The sequence below is a fragment of the Verticillium nonalfalfae genome (assembly GCF_003724135.2).
Source record: "Verticillium nonalfalfae strain VnAa140/NRRL 66861 chromosome Unknown scaffold_6, whole genome shotgun sequence".
Classification (NCBI taxonomy): Eukaryota; Fungi; Ascomycota; class Sordariomycetes; order Glomerellales; family Plectosphaerellaceae; genus Verticillium; species Verticillium nonalfalfae.
The window spans coordinates 121026-139315 of NW_021167231.1; the positions used below are offsets into that span (position 1 = coordinate 121026).

Here is an 18290-nt window from a genome sequence, read left to right on the forward strand (position 1 = left end):
TCACAGATCCATTCGCTCAAATAAGAATACTCGTATACACACACCCACTCATCCTGCAAACGGCCCTGTTCAGACCAGCTTTTGGATCCCGGGCTGGATGTCCTCCAAGATGCCCATCAGCTCCTCCCAGACCTTGGATTGCATCACCTCGCCATCATCGCCGTTCAAGATGGGGGCATAGTCCGCGACGAGGCAGTTCTCCATGTACCGCCCGTGTGACTCCTCATCGGCGAGCGCTCCGGCCAGCAGGCAGCGCGAGCCCATCTCCGACGTACGCCCGACGATGCGTAGACCAATGTTCACGGGGTAGTTGAAGGGGAAGGGCATGGAACGGAACAGCTCCGTCTGGCAGAGGCCAGGGTGGACCGAGTTGATGATGATGTCCTCATCGGCGCTGTGCGCCGAGGCGCGTGTCGCAACGGCGAGGTGTTTAACGGCGATGATCTGCAGAAGCTTGGAGACGTTGTAGCGGTCTAAGAGACTGCGGTTCTCGTTGAGAGCTTTGAAGACCTCCTTCTCTTTACGCTCGTTGAAGTAAGCCTAGCCAATGTTAGCGGGAGGGTTCAACATGCGAGACACTCGTATGGTGGAGTTGTAGTGAGCCTTACCAGGTGACCTGCCGCACTAGCAGTGACAGTAAGATGCGGCTTCGTCTTGTACTGCTTGGCCGTCGCCCTCATCTTGGGGAGCAGAAGAATCGACAGCAGGAACGTCCCGATGACATTGATGGCCAGCGTCGACTCCCATCCCTCGCCCGTGTCGGCGTACTCAGCTGTTGCGAGACTAGCATTACTCAGTAAGATGTCAACACGGCCAAGCTCCTTCTCGACACGGGCGGCAAAGGCCTTGACATTGTTAAAGACGCCAAGGTCGATCTGCCAGACATCGAGACGGGTGGGACTGTCAGGGTGGGAGGCGCGTATCGTCTTGACTGCGGCCTCCCCCTTTGCGGTATCGCGACAAGCGACAATGACGCGGTCAGCGTGCAGGCGGGTGAAGTGACGCGCAGCCTCGAGGCCGAGGCCAACGTTGGCGCCAGTGACGATGATGGTCCTTCCTATCTGCAGGTCCTCGGGGACTGGAAGGTTTTTGAATTGAGAGACGAACGAGTTGATGAACCCGGCCATTGCAGCGATAGACCGACGAACCGATCGATTGGGAAATGCGAGGAGTCGTCTTTACCCAATCAGCTGGTCTTATTGATTCGTCACGTATATATGAGATTCGTTCATGAAACTTTTGAGAAGGCCAAGAGATGAAAGTTGCCGAGGCCCAGACAAGGTGTCGTTACATTGTAGCTCATGCCTGTGTCATGTCGTCAGGACACGGCTATGTCACTAACTGTCTCACCGATATGGGTATGCAATTGGGAAGGGTAGTCCTTTCGCGGTGTCTCATGCCCATACCGCCAGCAGCCACTCTCCCTGGCAGGCGAAGATGTGCGCGAGAGAGAGACTGTTGAGGACCGAGTCGGAAATCACCGTGGTTGCTACATTTGTATGATGTTCGGTACACACTGCCGTTACACCGATCGTCACACCAGATCGGGCGCGTCGGTTACGCATGTCAGACTGACTAAATCAAACCGAAGGATCCCAGCAGTCCGGCGACCCCTGACATGTCTCCACAGGCCGCCGTGTGTCATCCGGCGTATGCGATTTGGTCACATACATTCTTTGTCCATAGATCAATCGATATCATGACGAGCAGGTTCGCAAACAATACATCATGATAAAATTCTAAGCTACCCCCTGCCTAATCGAAAACAAGGGGAGACAGCGGTCGCGCAACCCAAGGCACGGGCAAGCCAAATTGTAAAACGCGTCAACAAGAGTGTGCAACACCAAAAGCGCACCGTCTGGACTCCCCCACTCCTCCCTATGTCGGGTCCTTGCGGATGAATCGGCCTCGTGATGTCCACATGCGCTTCCGCAACTCGCATCATGGATGGGGCCATCCTTCGTCGAGAACCGGTAATCTCGGAGACCTGCACACACGTGCTCCTTCTAACACTCGCCGAACGTCTCCCCAGTATGCAATTCGAGAATGTGCGCTTCGTAACCTCTCTGTATCGTCGTCGTCATCGCATCTACTGAACCTGGCTGACAATCTCGCTGGCCCGCGCGAGGGACTCGACCATTTGCTGGCACTCCTTTCTCCGGCGCACGGTGAAGTCGCTTTCCTTGAGCAGGTCGTCGAGAGTATCGCTGCGGTACATATTCTCCAGGAGCTCCTTTTGCATCTCATCCTTGGTAAACCTATTCACATGTCAGCAAAGTTTTGATATCATAACGGGCGGGGCTACGTACTGAACAAGATTGAGCATGATAGCCTTGGGAACCATGTCGATCATGGTACGCTTCGTAATGTTGAAGTAAGATGAGATAAGCAGCTCTAAGGGTGATGGTTAATCGACTGATGATAGACTTTCCTTCCACTTGTGGCAAACTTACTGATGACCTCGACCTCAATGTTCTCGCGCTCAGAAAGCATGCCAGAGGCCTTGAGCGTAGGGGGAGGGGCCTCCATCGCGGCCGCCTTCTTCTTGTTCTTCGCTGCGAAGAAACTGCCGAAGAAACCACCGTTGGCGTCGCTTTCAGGCACGGTTGGGGACTGAGCCCTGGGTGTTCCGCCGGGCAGAGGCTTGCCGGTCTTGGGGTCGACCTGCACAGGCTTGGCGGGGTTGTACCGCTCATTGACGATTGCCATGGCACGGTGGCCGTTGAGGAAATCAGGGTGTCCAGTGTTGACATAGCAAGCCTCCATGCTGACAAGATCCTTGACAAGCTTGTTCGTGGGAGTCATTGCCTTCTTGAAGAAACCGATGACGACAGCGTGCATCTTCTCCTTGAGTTGGGGATACCTCCTGTAAAGAGTTTTGCCAAGAAGCTGTGAAAGAATGCGAACCAACTCGTCATAGACGAGCGACACGCACTTCAGGCTAGGGTCTTCCAGTCGCTTGATCTGCTGCTTGACGATCAGCTCAAAGGCGGTCGTGCCTACAAAGAGTGCCGGCGAAGAGCCCGAGGAGTTGTAAAGGATAGTGCGGATATCGACATCCTTGACGACATCAAACGGATCGACGGCCTTGACACCATTGGAGTACAGTTCGTGAAACACAAAGCTGATACGGGCACCACCCGACAGCTCTGTGCTCGACAGCTCCGTGTTGTTGCCGTCCAAAACCGTACGCCATTCGTTCGTAAACTCGGTGATAATGTTCAGAACAATATTGCCGCTGTTGCCAAGCATGCTAGGGCCCAGGCTGTCCAGCTCCGAGGTGTACTTCTGTAGAGAGCTGGAAATGCGAGCCTTGATGTCAGGAAGCGTTTGCTTGATATGCATCATAAGGATGAGGTTAAGCTTTTTCGCCAGGTACGGTGTACCGCAGTAGGAGCTCTTGTTGCGGTATGACTTGTGGTTCTCGAAGAAGTTCTTCTCAGCCTCGAGGGCGCTCGTGATGGCCTTCTTGTTGTCGATGTCGCGCTGTCCTCGGTTGACGACAGGGACGTAGCCGAGACGCAGGGGGATGATGCGACCCGCCAGAATGTCTACAACATCGGTTCCGTCGTCCATCAAATCAATCTTGGTCAAGACGCCGATAGTTCTTTGGCCCTCGGGGTCCACCTCCCTCGCCATCTTGAGACCGTCAGAGTTTGCCAGATCGATGTTGGCTGAGGTTACAGCAAGGACGATGGCGTTTGGCTTCGAGATGTACTTGAGCACCATGTCGCGAATCTGCCTCTCGATATCCCTGGGCTGGTCACCAACAGGAACTTTGGTCAAGCCAGGCAAATCAACAAGAGTCAAGGTAAGGACATTGGGAGAGTAGACACGCAGGTTGATCGGCGCCGCCGAGATGCCGGCATTTCGGCCAACCTTTGCATCAGTCTCCCTGCTGATTTCGTCGCGGATCTTGTTGAAGTCGAAGAACTTCTGGCCTGGGATGTGGAGGAACTCGCCCCACTCGTCGTTGTTGGCGGCCTTGTCGGAGCTGTTGGCGACCTCGTCGTTGACGCCGTTGGAGGCTTGTGCCGGTCGGTTGATGAGCTGGAGGACAAGCGGTCGTCGTGTGCAAATACCAGCACCTCGCGGCAGGCTGGTGGTGGTGGGGTCAGCGTCAGAACCACATGAGCAGGGACAAGGAGGGGTAAGGAGAAAGGGGCTTACAAGTCGCGACCAACGATGTTCTCTAGCACGGAACTCTTTCCACTGGACTGGCTGCCGACAACAGCGATCTGGGGAAGGTCGATGGGATTGTTGACACCAACTGTCGAAAATACATCCTGGAGCTTGTTGACCAGTCTACATGCCTTATTAGCTGCCTGCATCCAAACGTGTAGCGGAGGATGGAACAAGCGTACGTGATGAGAGCAGGATCGGAAATACCGCCGTGGGCGCTGGCGACATGAGCGTTGGCCGCCATGATGGATGTCGTGTGGTTTTGTAAAATATGGACGTGAGGTGTGGTGATTCTGGCGATGGGCTCGTCGGCCGTCTCTGGAGTGACGGTGAGGGTGGCTCGTGTCGCAGATGGTTGCTGAAGCGTGACTTGAGAAGGACTTGGGTGATGCGGTGAATGTTGTTGGAGCGACTTGGCGGGTCTATCCGTCTCGATGGATGTTCGCAACAGCTGGCGCAACGAAAGCTGGTGGTCAGCAAAGATGCGAGTGCTCGAAGGTTCTCTCCTCGAAGCGTCGTTGTTGGGTTGGGGCTTTGGGAGACATTCACAAGCCTGACCGGGGCAACAAATCCACCTCGACTTACGACGTCGCTGGCCAGAGCAGGGGCGCTAGCCACGTGTGGCTCGAGCTCAGCCTTCTGGTTGCCAGCCTGAGCGTGGATTGCGCTGGATTGCCTAGTGCGAGGCGATTCCCCTACGAGACCCTCCCACATGATTGGCGATATGTGCTTACTCATCGCTTCAAGGCAGTCGCACCGCCAATCGAAGTTGCTTAAATTCAGGTGCCTAAGTCGGACAATTGTTGATTGATGTTGTCGTCATCAGAGTCGTCACTAATGGGGTTATGTATCATGTTTGTTCAAGTAGGTAGGTAGGCAGCAACCTTTGTACAAGGAGTTGTTGCCGAGTGGAGGCATTCTTAGAGTTTACATGTAGCGAGGAAGCCGGTGTGGCGGCAGGACAGTACGAGGTGCTGTTTGAGCGTGTTTGACTAAGTGAAGTACCTTTTCTTGAACTTGAACCGAGCGCTGGAAGGGCACCCTGGAATAGAACACCCTCATCTGTTGTGCAGTCAGTGACTGGTTCTGGCCTAAGAAACCTTTGACACGGCATAGCTCGTTAGGCTTGTGCTAGGCTTTTACTGGCCTCTATGCGGCCCCAAGACATATGCAAGGCTTCTCTCATGACACATTTCGAACACTCCAAGAGAGGTGACAACACAAGCCACCTCTCTTTCTAGCAGTCGTGACCCACTCACGCACTTGAAGCATTTTGAGAGCTCTGGCCCGAATGGACCGAATGGAGCGAGTATCAGGCAGGCGTTCAGGTGGGAGGCACCTGACTTGTTACTAACTGGTGTTGGCGGAGAGAGCACGCCAGCAGCAGCAGCAGCAGCGCCCTGATAAGATCAAGCAGCACATACCCCACAGTGGAGCGGAGCCTGCGGAATCCCTGCGTCGGCCACCTGGTTGGTGCTGGTGCCATGATGACGTCCAATCAAGGTCGCCTGCTGTCATGTGCTCACCTCTTGCAGCATTGCTTCTCCAAGCCAAAACGCACCTGGCTGCCCAGTACGTACCTGGTCGATGGTGACCTACCTACCTGCACCTTAACCTCACCCGGTCCCAACCATTGTCGCCGTCACTCAAGCATACCACGAATACCAACGAGCGCCAGAGACTCCCTCTTACATGCTACCGTGTTACTTTCTTGACGGGAGTCGCCTTATTCCTTAGACAAGCTCTTGCTCATTCCACCGCGGGATCATTCCCGCGGTGAACGGCAGGTCGTCGACCTCACGCTGGACTCCCATCCTCATTCCCCTCCCCATTCCAATCCCGATCCCAACTCCGACGGCCCATCTACCTCGCCAAATCCTCGACACATCGCCGAACCCGTCTCCTCTGCCCCCAATCCAGACCAGCTTCACCAGTCCCCGCCATCAACGTACACCATCGACAGCCGTGAACACCCATCTTCGAGCTCCCATCCTCGCGCCAGTACCCATACGATAGCATCGAACCAGCCACGCCAGGCCCTCGGCCGGAGACAACGCAGCGATTCAGACCAGGAACATACGGACTTGGTCGGAGGTACCCCAAATCGGAGCTCTCGTTACAAGCGCCACCGGACCGACATGCCAGCTGATGACGATGCTCGTACCTCGAACGGGACGTCGAGGCCTAGCCATAATGGTGCTTCCACTGCTGAAACCACGACATCCTCGGCTAACGGCATATACAAAGCGGCGATAGCGACAAATGGCTCTTCAGCTGCCTCTCGTTTGGCCTCCTCCTCATACCATGGCCATGACAAGGAGGAGGTCACTCGCATCCTCATACAGACCTTGGCGGACATGGGATATCAGTCCGCTGCCGAGTCTTTGAGTCACGACAGCGGCTTTCAGCTTGAGAGCAAAACTGTTGGAAGCTTTCGAACTGCTATCATTGATGGGGTGTGGGATGTGGCCGAAGAACTACTCTCTGGGGCTGCTGCCTCCGGTGACAGGGGCCAGCAGGGCAATGGTTTGGTTCTTGCTTCAGGATCCAACCCAAGCCTCATGCGATTTTGGATACGACAACAGAAGTTTTTGGAGTTACTGGAAAGCAAGCACATTAGTCAAGCTCTTGTGGTTCTGAGGACGGAGCTTACGCCATTATACCAGGACACTCAGAAGCTCCACATGTTGTCTAGTCTACTCATGTGCACCTCGACCGAAGATCTGCGGTCGAAATCCGGCTGGGACGGCTCACGGGGGAATTCAAGACGTGAGCTGCTTTCAGAACTATCCAGTGAGTCCCTTGCCAACCCGGCAGTTTCCGTGTGTTGATCGAAGAGCAGAATGTATATCACCGTCCGTTATGCTACCTCAAAATCGCCTGGCTGTCCTTCTGGACCAGGTGAAGCAGAGTCAGATCGATAGCTGTCTCTGGCACACCAGCGCATCCTCGCCATCTCTCTACTCCGACCACACTTGTGACCGCACTCACTTCCCCAACGAGACTGCACTGCAACTCACTGATCTGACGGGTGAGGTTTGGGGTGTTCAGTTTTCCAATGACGGACGGAAACTGGCTGGATTTGGATCTAATGACACAGTTATGATTTGGGAAGTCCCCTCTTTCAACGTTGTCCGGACACTAGGGGACCATGTCGATGGCTGCGCGAATCTGGCATGGAGTCCGGATGACTCCATGATAGTAACATGCGGTCGCGATAAGCATGCACGGCTGTGGGATACCAAGGTGGGCTCTTGGTCCTCGTATCCCGTTCCACTCACTAACGACAACAATAGTCCGGCCACCTCCTAAAGAAGATTGGCCGCCTCGCAGAGCCTGTCAGCGGGTGCGTCTGGGCGCCGGACGGCCAAAGCTTCGTGGTCAGTTCACTGGACAAGGAGCACAGTATACAGTCCTGGAGCGTAGACGGAGAGCTCATATGCGACTGGGCAAAGAAGCACAGGGTCCAAGATGTCTGTGGATCCGCCGACGGCCACTGGCTTGTCGCCGTAGACGACTCGCAGTCGATTCATATCTACAACGCTGTGACGCGAAAGCTTGAATGCACTATGAAGCTCGATTCTAGGCCAACCTCGGTTAGCATCAGTGTGGATTCGAGGCATCTGCTGGTCAACAAACAAAACGACGAGGCGCAGCTGATCGATCTGATCGCTCGGAAACCTGTACAGAAATTCATCGGACACACAGGCGGCGCCTGTTTGATTCGGAGTGCTTTTGGCGGTGCGAACGAGAGTTTCGTCGTCAGCGGCAGCGAAGGTTTGTGACACTTGAGTCTCGCCAGTCACCCCTACTAACCGGACTCTCCAGACGGCAGCATACTTATCTGGCACAAGAACAGCGGAGTGGCCGTGGAAAGGCTGCAGGGCCACTCTCCTCGGACAAATGCTGTTGTGTGGAATCCGACAGATCCGTGCATGATTGCGTCCTGTGGTGACGAAGGCGTTATAAAGATGTGAGCAGAACTGATTGATTTCTGCTATTAACTGTCACTAACATGGCACAGATGGTCCAACAAAGCGAAGGGGGCGACACTTCGGTCAATTCGCGGGGGGGCGGATCTTTAGTTATAGAGGCATCCTAGGCGCAATGCGATTGTTTCGGGCTCAAAGACTCAATACAGAATTCTATCGATAATGATGCCATCCAGCGTGCGGTCCAAGCTCCTATGTTTATGATGAAATGTTCACAGGAACATCCAGAGAAGAGTACCCATTCCGCTAGCGAGCATTGCAGGGCCAAAGGTGGCGGCACCTGAGCTGTTCGTCGATGTCGCTGGATCGTTGTTCGTGTGCGCCTCGCTGTCGCTGCCACCATGTTCGGTCGAGGTTCCCGTAGCATTGGTCACCGGAGAGCTCGCGCCGTCGATGAGCAGCGACGAGACGGCAGCCAGCACGTTCAGGGCCTCGCCAGCACCAGTCGTGCCATCCGCTTCCGGTTCGACGTACTCGCCGAGTGACCAATAGAAGCCGCATGCACGTCCCGAATCGCCACCAGTGCACTGCTCAACGGCGGCTTGCGCCGACTTTTGCAGCACGGGCAGGATGAGCTGGCTTGTAGAGGGGACGAGCTGGGTGACGACAGCCAGGAGTCGATGCGCATAGCCCTTGTACGCAATCATGTCGCCAGTGCAGCGACCCTTGGCGGCCTCGCAGGGGACCTCGTAAGCGACGTCTTCGGGGAAGAAGTCCTGGAGGAATCGCCCCACGAGCTCGTTCGTACGCTCAAGCCACTTCTCCTCCTGGGTGTGGTTGTAGATGAAGGCAGCCCCCTGCGTCAGGAAAGCAATGTTCGTGGAAAAGGTGGCCTTGTTCACATCGGTACAGTTTTGCTCAGAGTGCGCACCATCGTACGCTCGCCAGGTCTTGTGGTCAATGTATTCCAAAGCCCAAAGCCAATCCCAGGTCGCCTCGGCCTGGCGCAGGTAGGTGCTGTTACCGGTGTAGCGGGCGAGGCGCGCGCCCAGGTTGAAAAAGACGGCGTTGGAAACGGTATTCTTGTACTGGTAGCCAAGCTGTTCGGGGGAAACAGCCCAGGCCAGCCCTCCGCCGCACCGGTCATCGAGACGCTCAACCTGAATGTCCCAGACGGCTTGTGCCAAGGGCAGCCAACCTTCATTGTCAGGAGCGGGAAATTGATGTTCGGCAGCCAGCATAGCGGCCATGCCCCAGAAGCCTTGATCGTCGTTGACGAGGGTAGCAGTCTGGTTGGCCGGCATGTAGTTGCGGTCCTTTCCTGCCTGGTGGGCCAGGCCCTCGGCCACGACATCGTTGTAGGTCGCGTCACCAGTCAAGTGCCAATAGTCAACGAGGGTGCTCATCATTGTGGCTGCTTGGTACCAGTAGTAGTCACCCAGACCCTCAGATGGCGGTCCCGGCAGGAGGCCGGGGGTCTTGCCCGTGCTGTTGCCATCGTAAAAGCGCATCGCGTCGTACGCAAGGGTCTGGGCTGACTCGCGAATTTCATCTTTCACACTGTCAGCCAAGCCTCGAACCCCAACTCTGAAAGTGACTCAACGTACCATCTGTACCAACGGAATAGCCCTGCGCCAGGGCGGTGGCGAGGCATCCCAGGACGAGCAACGCCGAGGGGCGGCCACCGGTGGGCAGAGACGCAAACATGGCGATGACCGACGAAACGGGGAAAGCGAGCGGAATTAGCCTGCGGTTTCAAGGTTGCAGGCGATGGTTGCTGAGTAACAACAACGAACGAGTGGCGGCTCCTATTTCTTACACTAGGTGCCAATGTGTGGGTTGAGAGAAGACTTGCTACTCAGCATAAAGATAGGCGCCTCAAGTAGCTGGCATGGAGAAGAGACTGGCGGTTCAAGTATTGAGAACGACATCTTGCTGCCTATTCTGTGCCGCAAACAAACTTGCACTGCAGCGCCGAAGAACTTGGCGACAGGGTTGATGAAGGATCCTTCAGGTACGAAGGAAGCGAGATCTCAGGTGAGCTGTCCATGCAGACGCTGCGCGGCCATTGGCCAACGTCACGCGCCTCGGACCTGGTCCTCTGCAACAACATTGGCAAACCCAATTGATTGTTGAAGACAACCAAGCGCGGCATGCTGCAGACCTTGGATATGTTTTCGTATCATCAGAATACGAGATGAGAGGCTTGAGGTGTAGCACTCGCAGCAAGTGGTCGGGGTGGACCTCCACCGCCCGAAATTTCCGCGGGGAGCAGGCTAGCGAGCTTCCTTTTTCGTAACAGAGGGCACTGATATTTGAATTGCGACTGCCATGGAAGTTCAAAGGCTGAGCTGCCACGTTTGTTGTCCAAGGTACCTAGCATGTGAAGCAGATTGTACAACGAATACGACCTGAACTCGTTGTGTGGAGCCGTTGACGATAATTGAATCGCGCTTTCTCTGGTGTCAACATTGTTGAGGAGGACGAAGGACACCCATCAGCTGGGGAAGGATTGTAGGCACCGCCGAGACTTTGACGAAATGATGATGGTTGGAGTATGTCTAAGCATGCCAGCTCACCAGTTTTCCTTCCACTTAGATGACGACTTTCTCGACATTGCCAAGCCGCACCTCCAAACCAAAGTACCTAGCTTAGTCGCCTCAGCTGCCCAATATGTGTGCTTTGAGGGAGGGCAACCCATTCATTCTTTCAGCCGGCGGAAGGTTGGAACAAATATGGAATGAACCTGCTTCGTGGAGCTTGGTGTCAAGTAAGGTAAGGTTGAGGTACCATAGGTAGGTAGGCAGGAGCTTAGGTAGGTAGGCAGGTACCTAGGTAGGTAGCTAAGTACCTAGTCATCTATAAGGTAGCAACCATGACATTCATTCACTCTTGCCTCCGCAGGGCAGGCACAATGCAACTCACTTACCCGCGGGCATCTCTTTCTTCAGCATGTGTCCTCAGCTTTTGTGATTCAGAGCAAGCTTCAAGTGATGCCTTCCACTTCCATATTGAGGATCGGCTCCGCCTCTTAAATACATACCTTCCTCGGGCAAGACGACTCTATTGACCAGTACCCTAATCAAGTTCGGCCTTGGTGACCTTGATTATCTTTCAGTCACTCTACTAGACACCTTCGTTGGCGAGCTCACATTGAGGCAAAAGCTCCTGGTGTTGAGAGAGACAGTTTCCGGTCCTGATTACCTAGGTAGCAACAGAAGGTCATTCGAGAATGCCTACCTCTGCTGCCCATCCCTGCCTGCAGTGCAGTGCGACGTTCAAGAGCTGGAAGTCGTTGCAAACGCACCGTGAAGAGGAATATCAGAAGGATGGCTCTCACGTACATTGTGCCACCTGCGGCCTTACCTTTGGCTCGGTCATTGTCATGGTACACCATGTGAAACAGGTGAGTCTTCATCGTTGACGACCCAAGGCCCCCCTAGAACGTCCTTCAATGTTGACTCTACGGCATCAGGCCCACGGAAGGGAGCAGGACCTGAAATGCCCAGGATGCGAAGCCAGGTTCGCCCGAGCTGGTGGCCTCATGGGACACCTCGAGTATGAGGAATGCTCCGTCATCCCAAAGTCTGCTCTAGACGCATATCGCACAAAAAAACTTGCCATGCCCTTGGCCTTGGAGAAGCTCAGCCTGACCGAATCAGATTCTGACAAAGCCAACTTGAACGCTGGCAATGCACACAAATGGGTCCGACACCCTGCCGAGAACCAAGCCCCGGCTAACAGGCTTTCGTTTGCTCCTGATGCCTTCCCCATACTGCCAAGCCAGGCGAGCCAGGTCTCGCAGCCACAAGCCCAACGTCAGCAACCGGGCGGTCAAGGTCTCCCTGATGCGTGGGGACGACAGGAGAATATTTTTCCAAATGCGACGGCCGTACAGAGACCAACATCCGCACAACTGGCTGAGGCGACAAGACCCAATGCAAAATCAGAATACCTTGCAGCTATCCATGATCCGAACCATCAGGATTTCGATGCCGAGAAGTACTTCAATGACTTCAATAACCTATTTGAATGTCCAATGAAAGGATGTCCGCAGTCGTTTGATTCTGCCGTTGCGATCACGAACCATCTGGTGACCCGCGGTATGCACGGCACTGGTGACAGACTTCAATGCCCGGCGTGTCTTCGATTCTTCGTCGGTGTCACGGCCATGACCCAACATGCCGAGTCTCAGTCAACGCGCTGCAACATCCGAACATCGGCAAAGTATCGGCCGTTTCTGGCCCAGCTCACTGCCGGTGTCATGGACGCCGTAGGACAGCACTCCGACACGACCATCAAGTATGAGGTCACCAACGAGGCCCTTATTCAGTACGGCAAAGTAAGTCGCAGTCTCAACGCTGTCGCTAGTGTCCAGCCAGGCTCGATCAAGCTCTCTGAGCGTGCCGACTACTGGCGTACTCATGAGGTCAAAGATGCAGAATGGTAAATCGAGGACCCAAGTTTTGAGTGCACAGGGCCGACGAGATGCAGCTCCTCGGTAAGCAAACAAAGTGTTTCCCGCCCTTGGCCTCGGTAGGACCAACGACGCGTAGATAGCTTAAGCAGACAAATGAGAACCCCGTAGGAAAAGTTAAACACAATGCGCTGCAGTGTGATCATGCTGCTCGAGAATGAGAAGTGACGTCCACCACGCTAGCCAGCACGCGACGCGTGTCCCAGATTACTGGTACGACTTGACATCTGGCCCTCGAATTTGCACCGCCACAACCTGGCCTCGGTGTTGGTCAGCACCAGCCTCGCCCCCTGACCCTCTCTCAGGGACCCCTGATGCCCTGATTGTGATGGTATCAGATACCGAAGCTTCCATTGAAGGTCGGATCGTCCGCGTAGCCATCAACCATCCACCATCACCTACGGAGTTTCCGGCATTCGCTTTCTGACGACGCACAACATCTGCAGTGCCTCCATGCGACGATAAAACATTTTCTTTCCGCTTTCCTGTCCACGCTATGAGAGGCATCCTCCTTGCACTTCGCACTCCGTCCCCTGTCTGCTGATGGACTCTATTCGACCCGCATCACCAACACCCTTCACCATGGCTGGGATTCGTCGGTGGGCACGCAGGATCGAGCGCTGCTGCTGCACCTCCCTGACCTACTTCCCTCTCCTTTTCGTTTACGGCCTCACCACATGGGCCGTCTGGGTAGACGTCAACATTGGCTCTTCCCAATCCAAGGTTGCTTGGCTAGGTGCGTGGCAGCCCACCCCTCTATGTCCGTTCGATTTGATCCAACAGCACTGACCTACTGGTATAGGCAACGGCTCATCCTTCGTCGCGATCCTTATATATGGACTTCTCAACTGGTCCTACACAACTGCCGTCTTCACAAACCCTGGCAGCACCACCAACGACAATGGCTACGCCGAGTTACCAACCGAAGCCCCGCCAACCGCCACTTCCTTCACCGTCAAGTCCAATGGTGAAGTGCGTTTCTGCAAGAAATGCCAAGCCAGGAAACCCGATCGCGCCCATCACTGTTCTAGCTGCCGCAAGTGTGTTCTCAAGATGGATCACCACTGTCCTTGGCTGGCCACGTGCATCGGGTTGAAGAACCACAAAGCTTTCCTGTTGTTCCTGATCTATACGACAATCCTGTGTTTTTACTCCTTCGCCGTCTCTGGTAGCTGGGTCTACGTCGAGATTGTCAACAACACTACATACGTAGACACGCTGCTCCCCATCAACTTCATAATTCTGAGCGTTGTGTCGGGCATCATCGGCATCGTTGTCGGAGCGTTCACTGGCTGGCATATACTGTTAGCCAGCCGAGGCCAGACCACCATTGAGTGTCTCGAGAAGACGCGCTACCTCTCGCCTATCCGCCGAGCTATGCAGACGAACAATATCCGCGGTGTTCCGCTACCGCAATATGGGCAGCAGCTGCTTGACGTTCACGCCAACGCCCTCCCGGGCATCACCCGCCCCGAAGAGGGTGAGGAATACCGCTCCGGTGTGCCCGGTCTTGACGGCCAGCGTCCCGCATTCCAATCCTATGAGGAGGTTGAGAGACACAACGCCCGGAAACGCTACGAGGACTACCTCGATGAGCAGGACTCGGAGAAGCTCCCTAATGCCTTCGACCTCGGCGCCAAGCGTAACCTCTTCCACCTCTTTGGTCCCACGCCTTGGCTTTGGGCCTTTCCCATCTGCAACACGACTGGCAATGGGTGGTCTTGGGAGGCCAGCCCCAAGTGGGTTGCAGCCCAAGATCGTATCAGGCGGGATCGCGAAGCTCAGCGCGCCCGTGAAGTCAATGCTGGATGGGGCTCCGACGATGCGCCGCCCCAGTTCCTACGTCCCAACCCTCCGGCCGGTGCGGGCCGCCACTTCAACCAGACGTCAGCGCCCTCGCCCTCGCCCTCGACACTCACAGGCCGAAAAACACCCTCCAAGGCCGACCGTGTACTAGGCCGTGACCCTAACCTGTACGCAGACGAGATGCAGGATGCCGTCTCCATGCGAAAGCTCAGCCCCAGAGGCAAGACGATTGAAGACGACCTCTTTGCCACAGACGATGAGGGCCACAGCCCCCAAGACGACGCCGAGGCCGCAGAAAACAGGGCCATGAACCTCGTGACGAACGGAGGCTGGGGCCGCGGCGGCGCAAGCGGGCTGCTGAGGAAACATAGCAGCAACAGTACCAGCCCGTCCATAGGCGGGACAGGCTTTGACCGACGGGCGTCGGCGGTGGATGATGATCTCGACTAAAGTGTTTCTCTTATTCTGCTTAAGGGGAAGGGGAGAGGAGTCATGAATATACCACGCGCCGGCCGGATATGTCGGCGTTCTGTTTCGGTCTGGATTTTTCTGTAGTTTATCATGGGAAGCATCATGTCGAAGGGGCTGGGAGAGCGCTTTCCCGACTGAAGCTATTCATTTCAAGTCATGTATCGTGAACAAGATTGATATAGAACTCAATCATGGGACGGCAGCTTAGGCTTTTTAACTCAATTCGAAGCACCACTCAAGACGAAACCCATGTTTGATTTTGTTATTGATACGGTGCAATGTTATGAACGTGATTATCGCTGTGCCATGGAAGCACAACTGGGTCTTCAATCTGATGCCTTTTCCCTATTCCCTTGTCCTCGTCCCATGGTGCAAAGCAGACAACCTCATAAAGACCTCTATTGAAGCAATTCCTTGGAGCACAGAAAGCCGGAGTTGCCTCACCGGCAGGTCGTCGTCTCGTCCCAGTTCGCCCGATGTACTCTGATGCTAACGCTAATGCTTCTTCCTGAGTCCTGAAACTCGTGCCGATGCTCCATTCTTCCAGAGATCACTGAACGGTAAGGACCTTTGTCTTGTTCTCCTTCTGCGCCTTCATCGCCTCCACCCAGCGATCCGTCTCCCGCAGCGCCTTCTTGGGATCCTTCTTCCTCTTGAGCAGGAATCCCTGAATCTCCGCTGGGCTCAGAAGCCCGTCGTCGATTTTGCTGCCAAACGCGGCCGCAATGTGTGACAGGCCTTCGACGCCGTCGTCGCCGCCGCCCTCGGCTCCCTTGTTCTCCGCCTGTCCGTTCTGCGTCGCCTCGCCGCTCTTCTCGACGGCGGCGTCGTTCTTGGCGGCATCTGCCTCGTACATACGCTCGAACAGCTCGCGCGCCTGCTCGCTCGTGGCGTTTCCAAAGGCGACTTGTAGATCGACGCGACCAGGCCGGATGAGCGCGGCGTCGAGGGCCTCGGGGTGATTGGTCGTCATGACGAGGACGCGGCCTTCCTGAGACGCGACGCCGTCGATGGCGTTGAGGAGACCGGAGAGGGAGATACCCTTGCGGTCGTCGCCGCCGGCGCCGGGTGCCTTGAGGGCGCGGGCGAGGTCGGAGACCTTCCAGTCTTCGCGGGGGCGGTGGGCCGCAGGCTGGTCGTGTGATGCGGAGTCCTTGTCGCCGTTGACGCTCGCGCGCGCACCGCGGCCTGGGCGGGTCTTCTTGTCTGTGGCTGGTACTTCGCTTGCTTCCTCTTCCTCTACCTCTTCTTGTGGGCGGCGGAGGCCGGCGGCGTCAATGTCTTCGAGGAGGACGACGCAGCGCCGGGGCAGGCTGCTGAAGAGGGTGCCGAGATCTTCTTCGGAGAGCGTGGGCTCGAGCAGACTGATGACGTAGATGTCGAGACCGAAGACTCCGGCGAGGGCAAACGACAGAGACGTCTTGCCGGTGCCAGGAGGTCCGTGGAATAGATAACCGCGACGAAGAGGGATACCGCGGTTAGCGTACCAACGCGGGGTCGCAGGGTGGAGATACTCGTTCATATCGGCGAGGACGGTCGACTTTTGAGCGGCGTCGAGGATGACTGTGCGAAGGGCGCGGACGGGACGAACTGCCACAGTCGCCCAGTTGCGAGGGTTGAAGCGGCGGAGGGGCTGCGGCGAGGGTCGTTTAATGGTGGTGCGGGCGACGTGGTCGCTGTAGTAATGCTGCTTGACGGCCTGGAGGAGAGTCTTAATAGGTGTGGTTGAGCGGCCGAAGCAGGAGATGACGAGGACCTCCTCTTTCTCCAGGGTCGTGCCGGTCGAGCCACGAGCTCCTCCAGAATTATCGTCGAGGAACGACTGGTGCTTCCGCTGCAGGCGGAAGTAGCGACGTCCATACCAGAAGCCGTGAAGACCAACTGCTGGCACGAAGCGAGGGGGTGCGTTGGCCTGCTGGTTGGAGAAGTTGAGATACTTTTCATCGCCGCCGCCGGCAATCGTGCGAAGCTGAAGGGCATCTATCTGATCCTCGTCATCTTCCCAGGCGGAATGAGCAGCGGTCTCGGCCATGAGTGAGCGAGACGTCGTGACCAACGGCTGAACGGCGAGCCACTTCATCATATGAACATAGATTTCGTCTGTCGAGGCCACGGTGATGGATGCCATGAAATGGGCAGTTACGATCGCAGCGAGGGCGTGGTAAAGCTGTCGGGCAAAGCGGTTGATGGCCCAGGCGGCGGCGGCGAGGGTCAAGAGGAACGAGGGGTCGATGGGCAGGCCAAGACGGGCGCCGAGGATGTTGTTGGCGAGATTCAAGGCGCGGAGAAGAGGACTGAGTTGGCCTCCGAGGAGGGGAGCCAGGGCGTCCAGAAGGGGGTTCTTGGGAAGTCGCCCATGGCTGGTAAAGGTACCAGAAGATGATGCCGTAGGTGGAGTCCCAGCGCAAGCATCTACTGTGCTGTTTGGGCCGAAGAGGCCGTAGAGGATCTCCTTAATGTCCATCACGGCCACCCTGCTTGTGGTGTTGTTGTTGCTGGTTGTCCTTGTAATCTCAAATCTGCGAGTTTCTTCGTTGAAGCCTTTTGTAGGCCTTGCCCGGTCTCGCGCAGTGTCCCGTCTTTCGGCTCGGCCGATTGGTTGTAGCCGGCGTTCACGATATTAGGTTGGCCGGTCGTCTGGTCACTTGCCCCGTCGTCCGGTCACTTGCCCAATTCCAATGTCCGGACCTCCTTGTCTTCCAGCTCTTGAAACCGTCCAGCCTTTATTGCTGTTCGCCCTTGCTCGGCCTTGGGCTGTCAGTCCAGCTCGATGCTTTGATGTCTATGTAGCTCCTAGTGATCCTGGTAGAATGAAGGATCATACGTTCTATGAAAGCTGGGAAGAGGCGAGTGACAGGAGGAAACGTAGGCCGGACGATGACTTATACCTTGAACGCCTTTGTGGGCTCAATGAGGTACACTCTTTAGGCAGCAAAGTTCACTTGACTTATGACCAGCCCCTAGGTGAAATGATCTGCATGAGGTACCTTGTGTATAAGGTTTTCGGGCGGGTTGCGGTATTGTGAAGGCAATGCTGTGAATCGGTGCCTGAACTGCCTCACTCGCAAAATGCCATGTTCTCTATAAAAAGCCAGCAGGCAAGCAGATGACGTCTCTCTTTTCATCGTTGCGTTACAAGGTAGTGTGGTGGGGCTGTCATCATCAGTCGCCACCTACTTGCATGCAGCCTCTGTTGTCGGTTTTGGGAACGCGAGGTCTTCTGGACAAGGCAACGAACCCAGGCACCGAGCCCAGGCACAAGGGCAGAAGTGTTGATCAATAGGTCTAGAACAATATTGTCAAGGCAGCCAGTCGATGTAAGCCGTTGGATTGGCCCTCTGCTACATGCTACATAAGTCTTGGTTGGGAATGGGGGCTGACTCACAGTCGGTGTTCGTATTGGGACTGGTCGGTGTCCTATC

General features: G+C 55.7%; 7 protein-coding genes across 7 annotated transcripts; 3 read left to right on the plus strand and 4 right to left on the minus strand.

Moving 5' to 3' along the window:
• Nucleotides 1–69: 69 nt before the first annotated feature.
• D7B24_007442 (uncharacterized protein) lies at nt 70–1127 on the minus strand (the record flags this gene model as incomplete). The annotated part of the gene is made up of 2 exons (XM_028641552.1): nt 70–540; nt 609–1127. 2 exons carry the CDS (start codon nt 1125–1127, stop codon nt 70–72), a joined length of 990 nt encoding a protein of 329 aa, XP_028498677.1.
• Nucleotides 1128–2089: 962 nt separating this feature from the next.
• Nucleotides 2090–4896, minus strand: VPS1 (vacuolar protein sorting-associated protein 1; the record flags this gene model as incomplete). The annotated part of the gene is made up of 6 exons (XM_028641553.1): nt 2090–2258; nt 2310–2394; nt 2454–4099; nt 4171–4305; nt 4365–4714; nt 4768–4896. The coding sequence occupies 6 exons, from the start codon at nt 4894–4896 to the stop codon at nt 2090–2092; spliced, it is 2514 nt and encodes an 837-aa protein (XP_028498678.1).
• A 1424-nt stretch (nt 4897–6320) lies between these two features.
• WDR26 (WD repeat-containing protein 26) lies at nt 6321–8159 on the plus strand (the record flags this gene model as incomplete). Its single annotated transcript, XM_028641554.1, has 4 exons — nt 6321–6975; nt 7283–7428; nt 7479–7959; nt 8011–8159. 4 exons carry the CDS (start codon nt 6321–6323, stop codon nt 8157–8159), a joined length of 1431 nt encoding a protein of 476 aa, XP_028498679.1.
• Nucleotides 8160–8386: 227 nt separating this feature from the next.
• Nucleotides 8387–9821, minus strand: D7B24_007445 (uncharacterized protein; the record flags this gene model as incomplete). Its single annotated transcript, XM_028641555.1, has 2 exons — nt 8387–9666; nt 9722–9821. The coding sequence occupies 2 exons, from the start codon at nt 9819–9821 to the stop codon at nt 8387–8389; spliced, it is 1380 nt and encodes a 459-aa protein (XP_028498680.1).
• Nucleotides 9822–11568: 1747 nt separating this feature from the next.
• Nucleotides 11569–12564, plus strand: D7B24_007446 (uncharacterized protein; the record flags this gene model as incomplete). The annotated part of the gene is made up of 1 exon (XM_028641556.1): nt 11569–12564. One exon carries the CDS (start codon nt 11569–11571, stop codon nt 12562–12564), a length of 996 nt encoding a protein of 331 aa, XP_028498681.1.
• A 609-nt stretch (nt 12565–13173) lies between these two features.
• Nucleotides 13174–14847, plus strand: PFA3 (palmitoyltransferase for Vac8p; the record flags this gene model as incomplete). Its single annotated transcript, XM_028641557.1, has 2 exons — nt 13174–13327; nt 13394–14847. The coding sequence occupies 2 exons, from the start codon at nt 13174–13176 to the stop codon at nt 14845–14847; spliced, it is 1608 nt and encodes a 535-aa protein (XP_028498682.1).
• Nucleotides 14848–15418: 571 nt separating this feature from the next.
• D7B24_007448 (uncharacterized protein) lies at nt 15419–17332 on the minus strand (the record flags this gene model as incomplete). Its single annotated transcript, XM_028641558.1, has 1 exon — nt 15419–17332. The coding sequence occupies one exon, from the start codon at nt 17330–17332 to the stop codon at nt 15419–15421; it is 1914 nt and encodes a 637-aa protein (XP_028498683.1).
• Nucleotides 17333–18290: the final 958 nt, after the last annotated feature.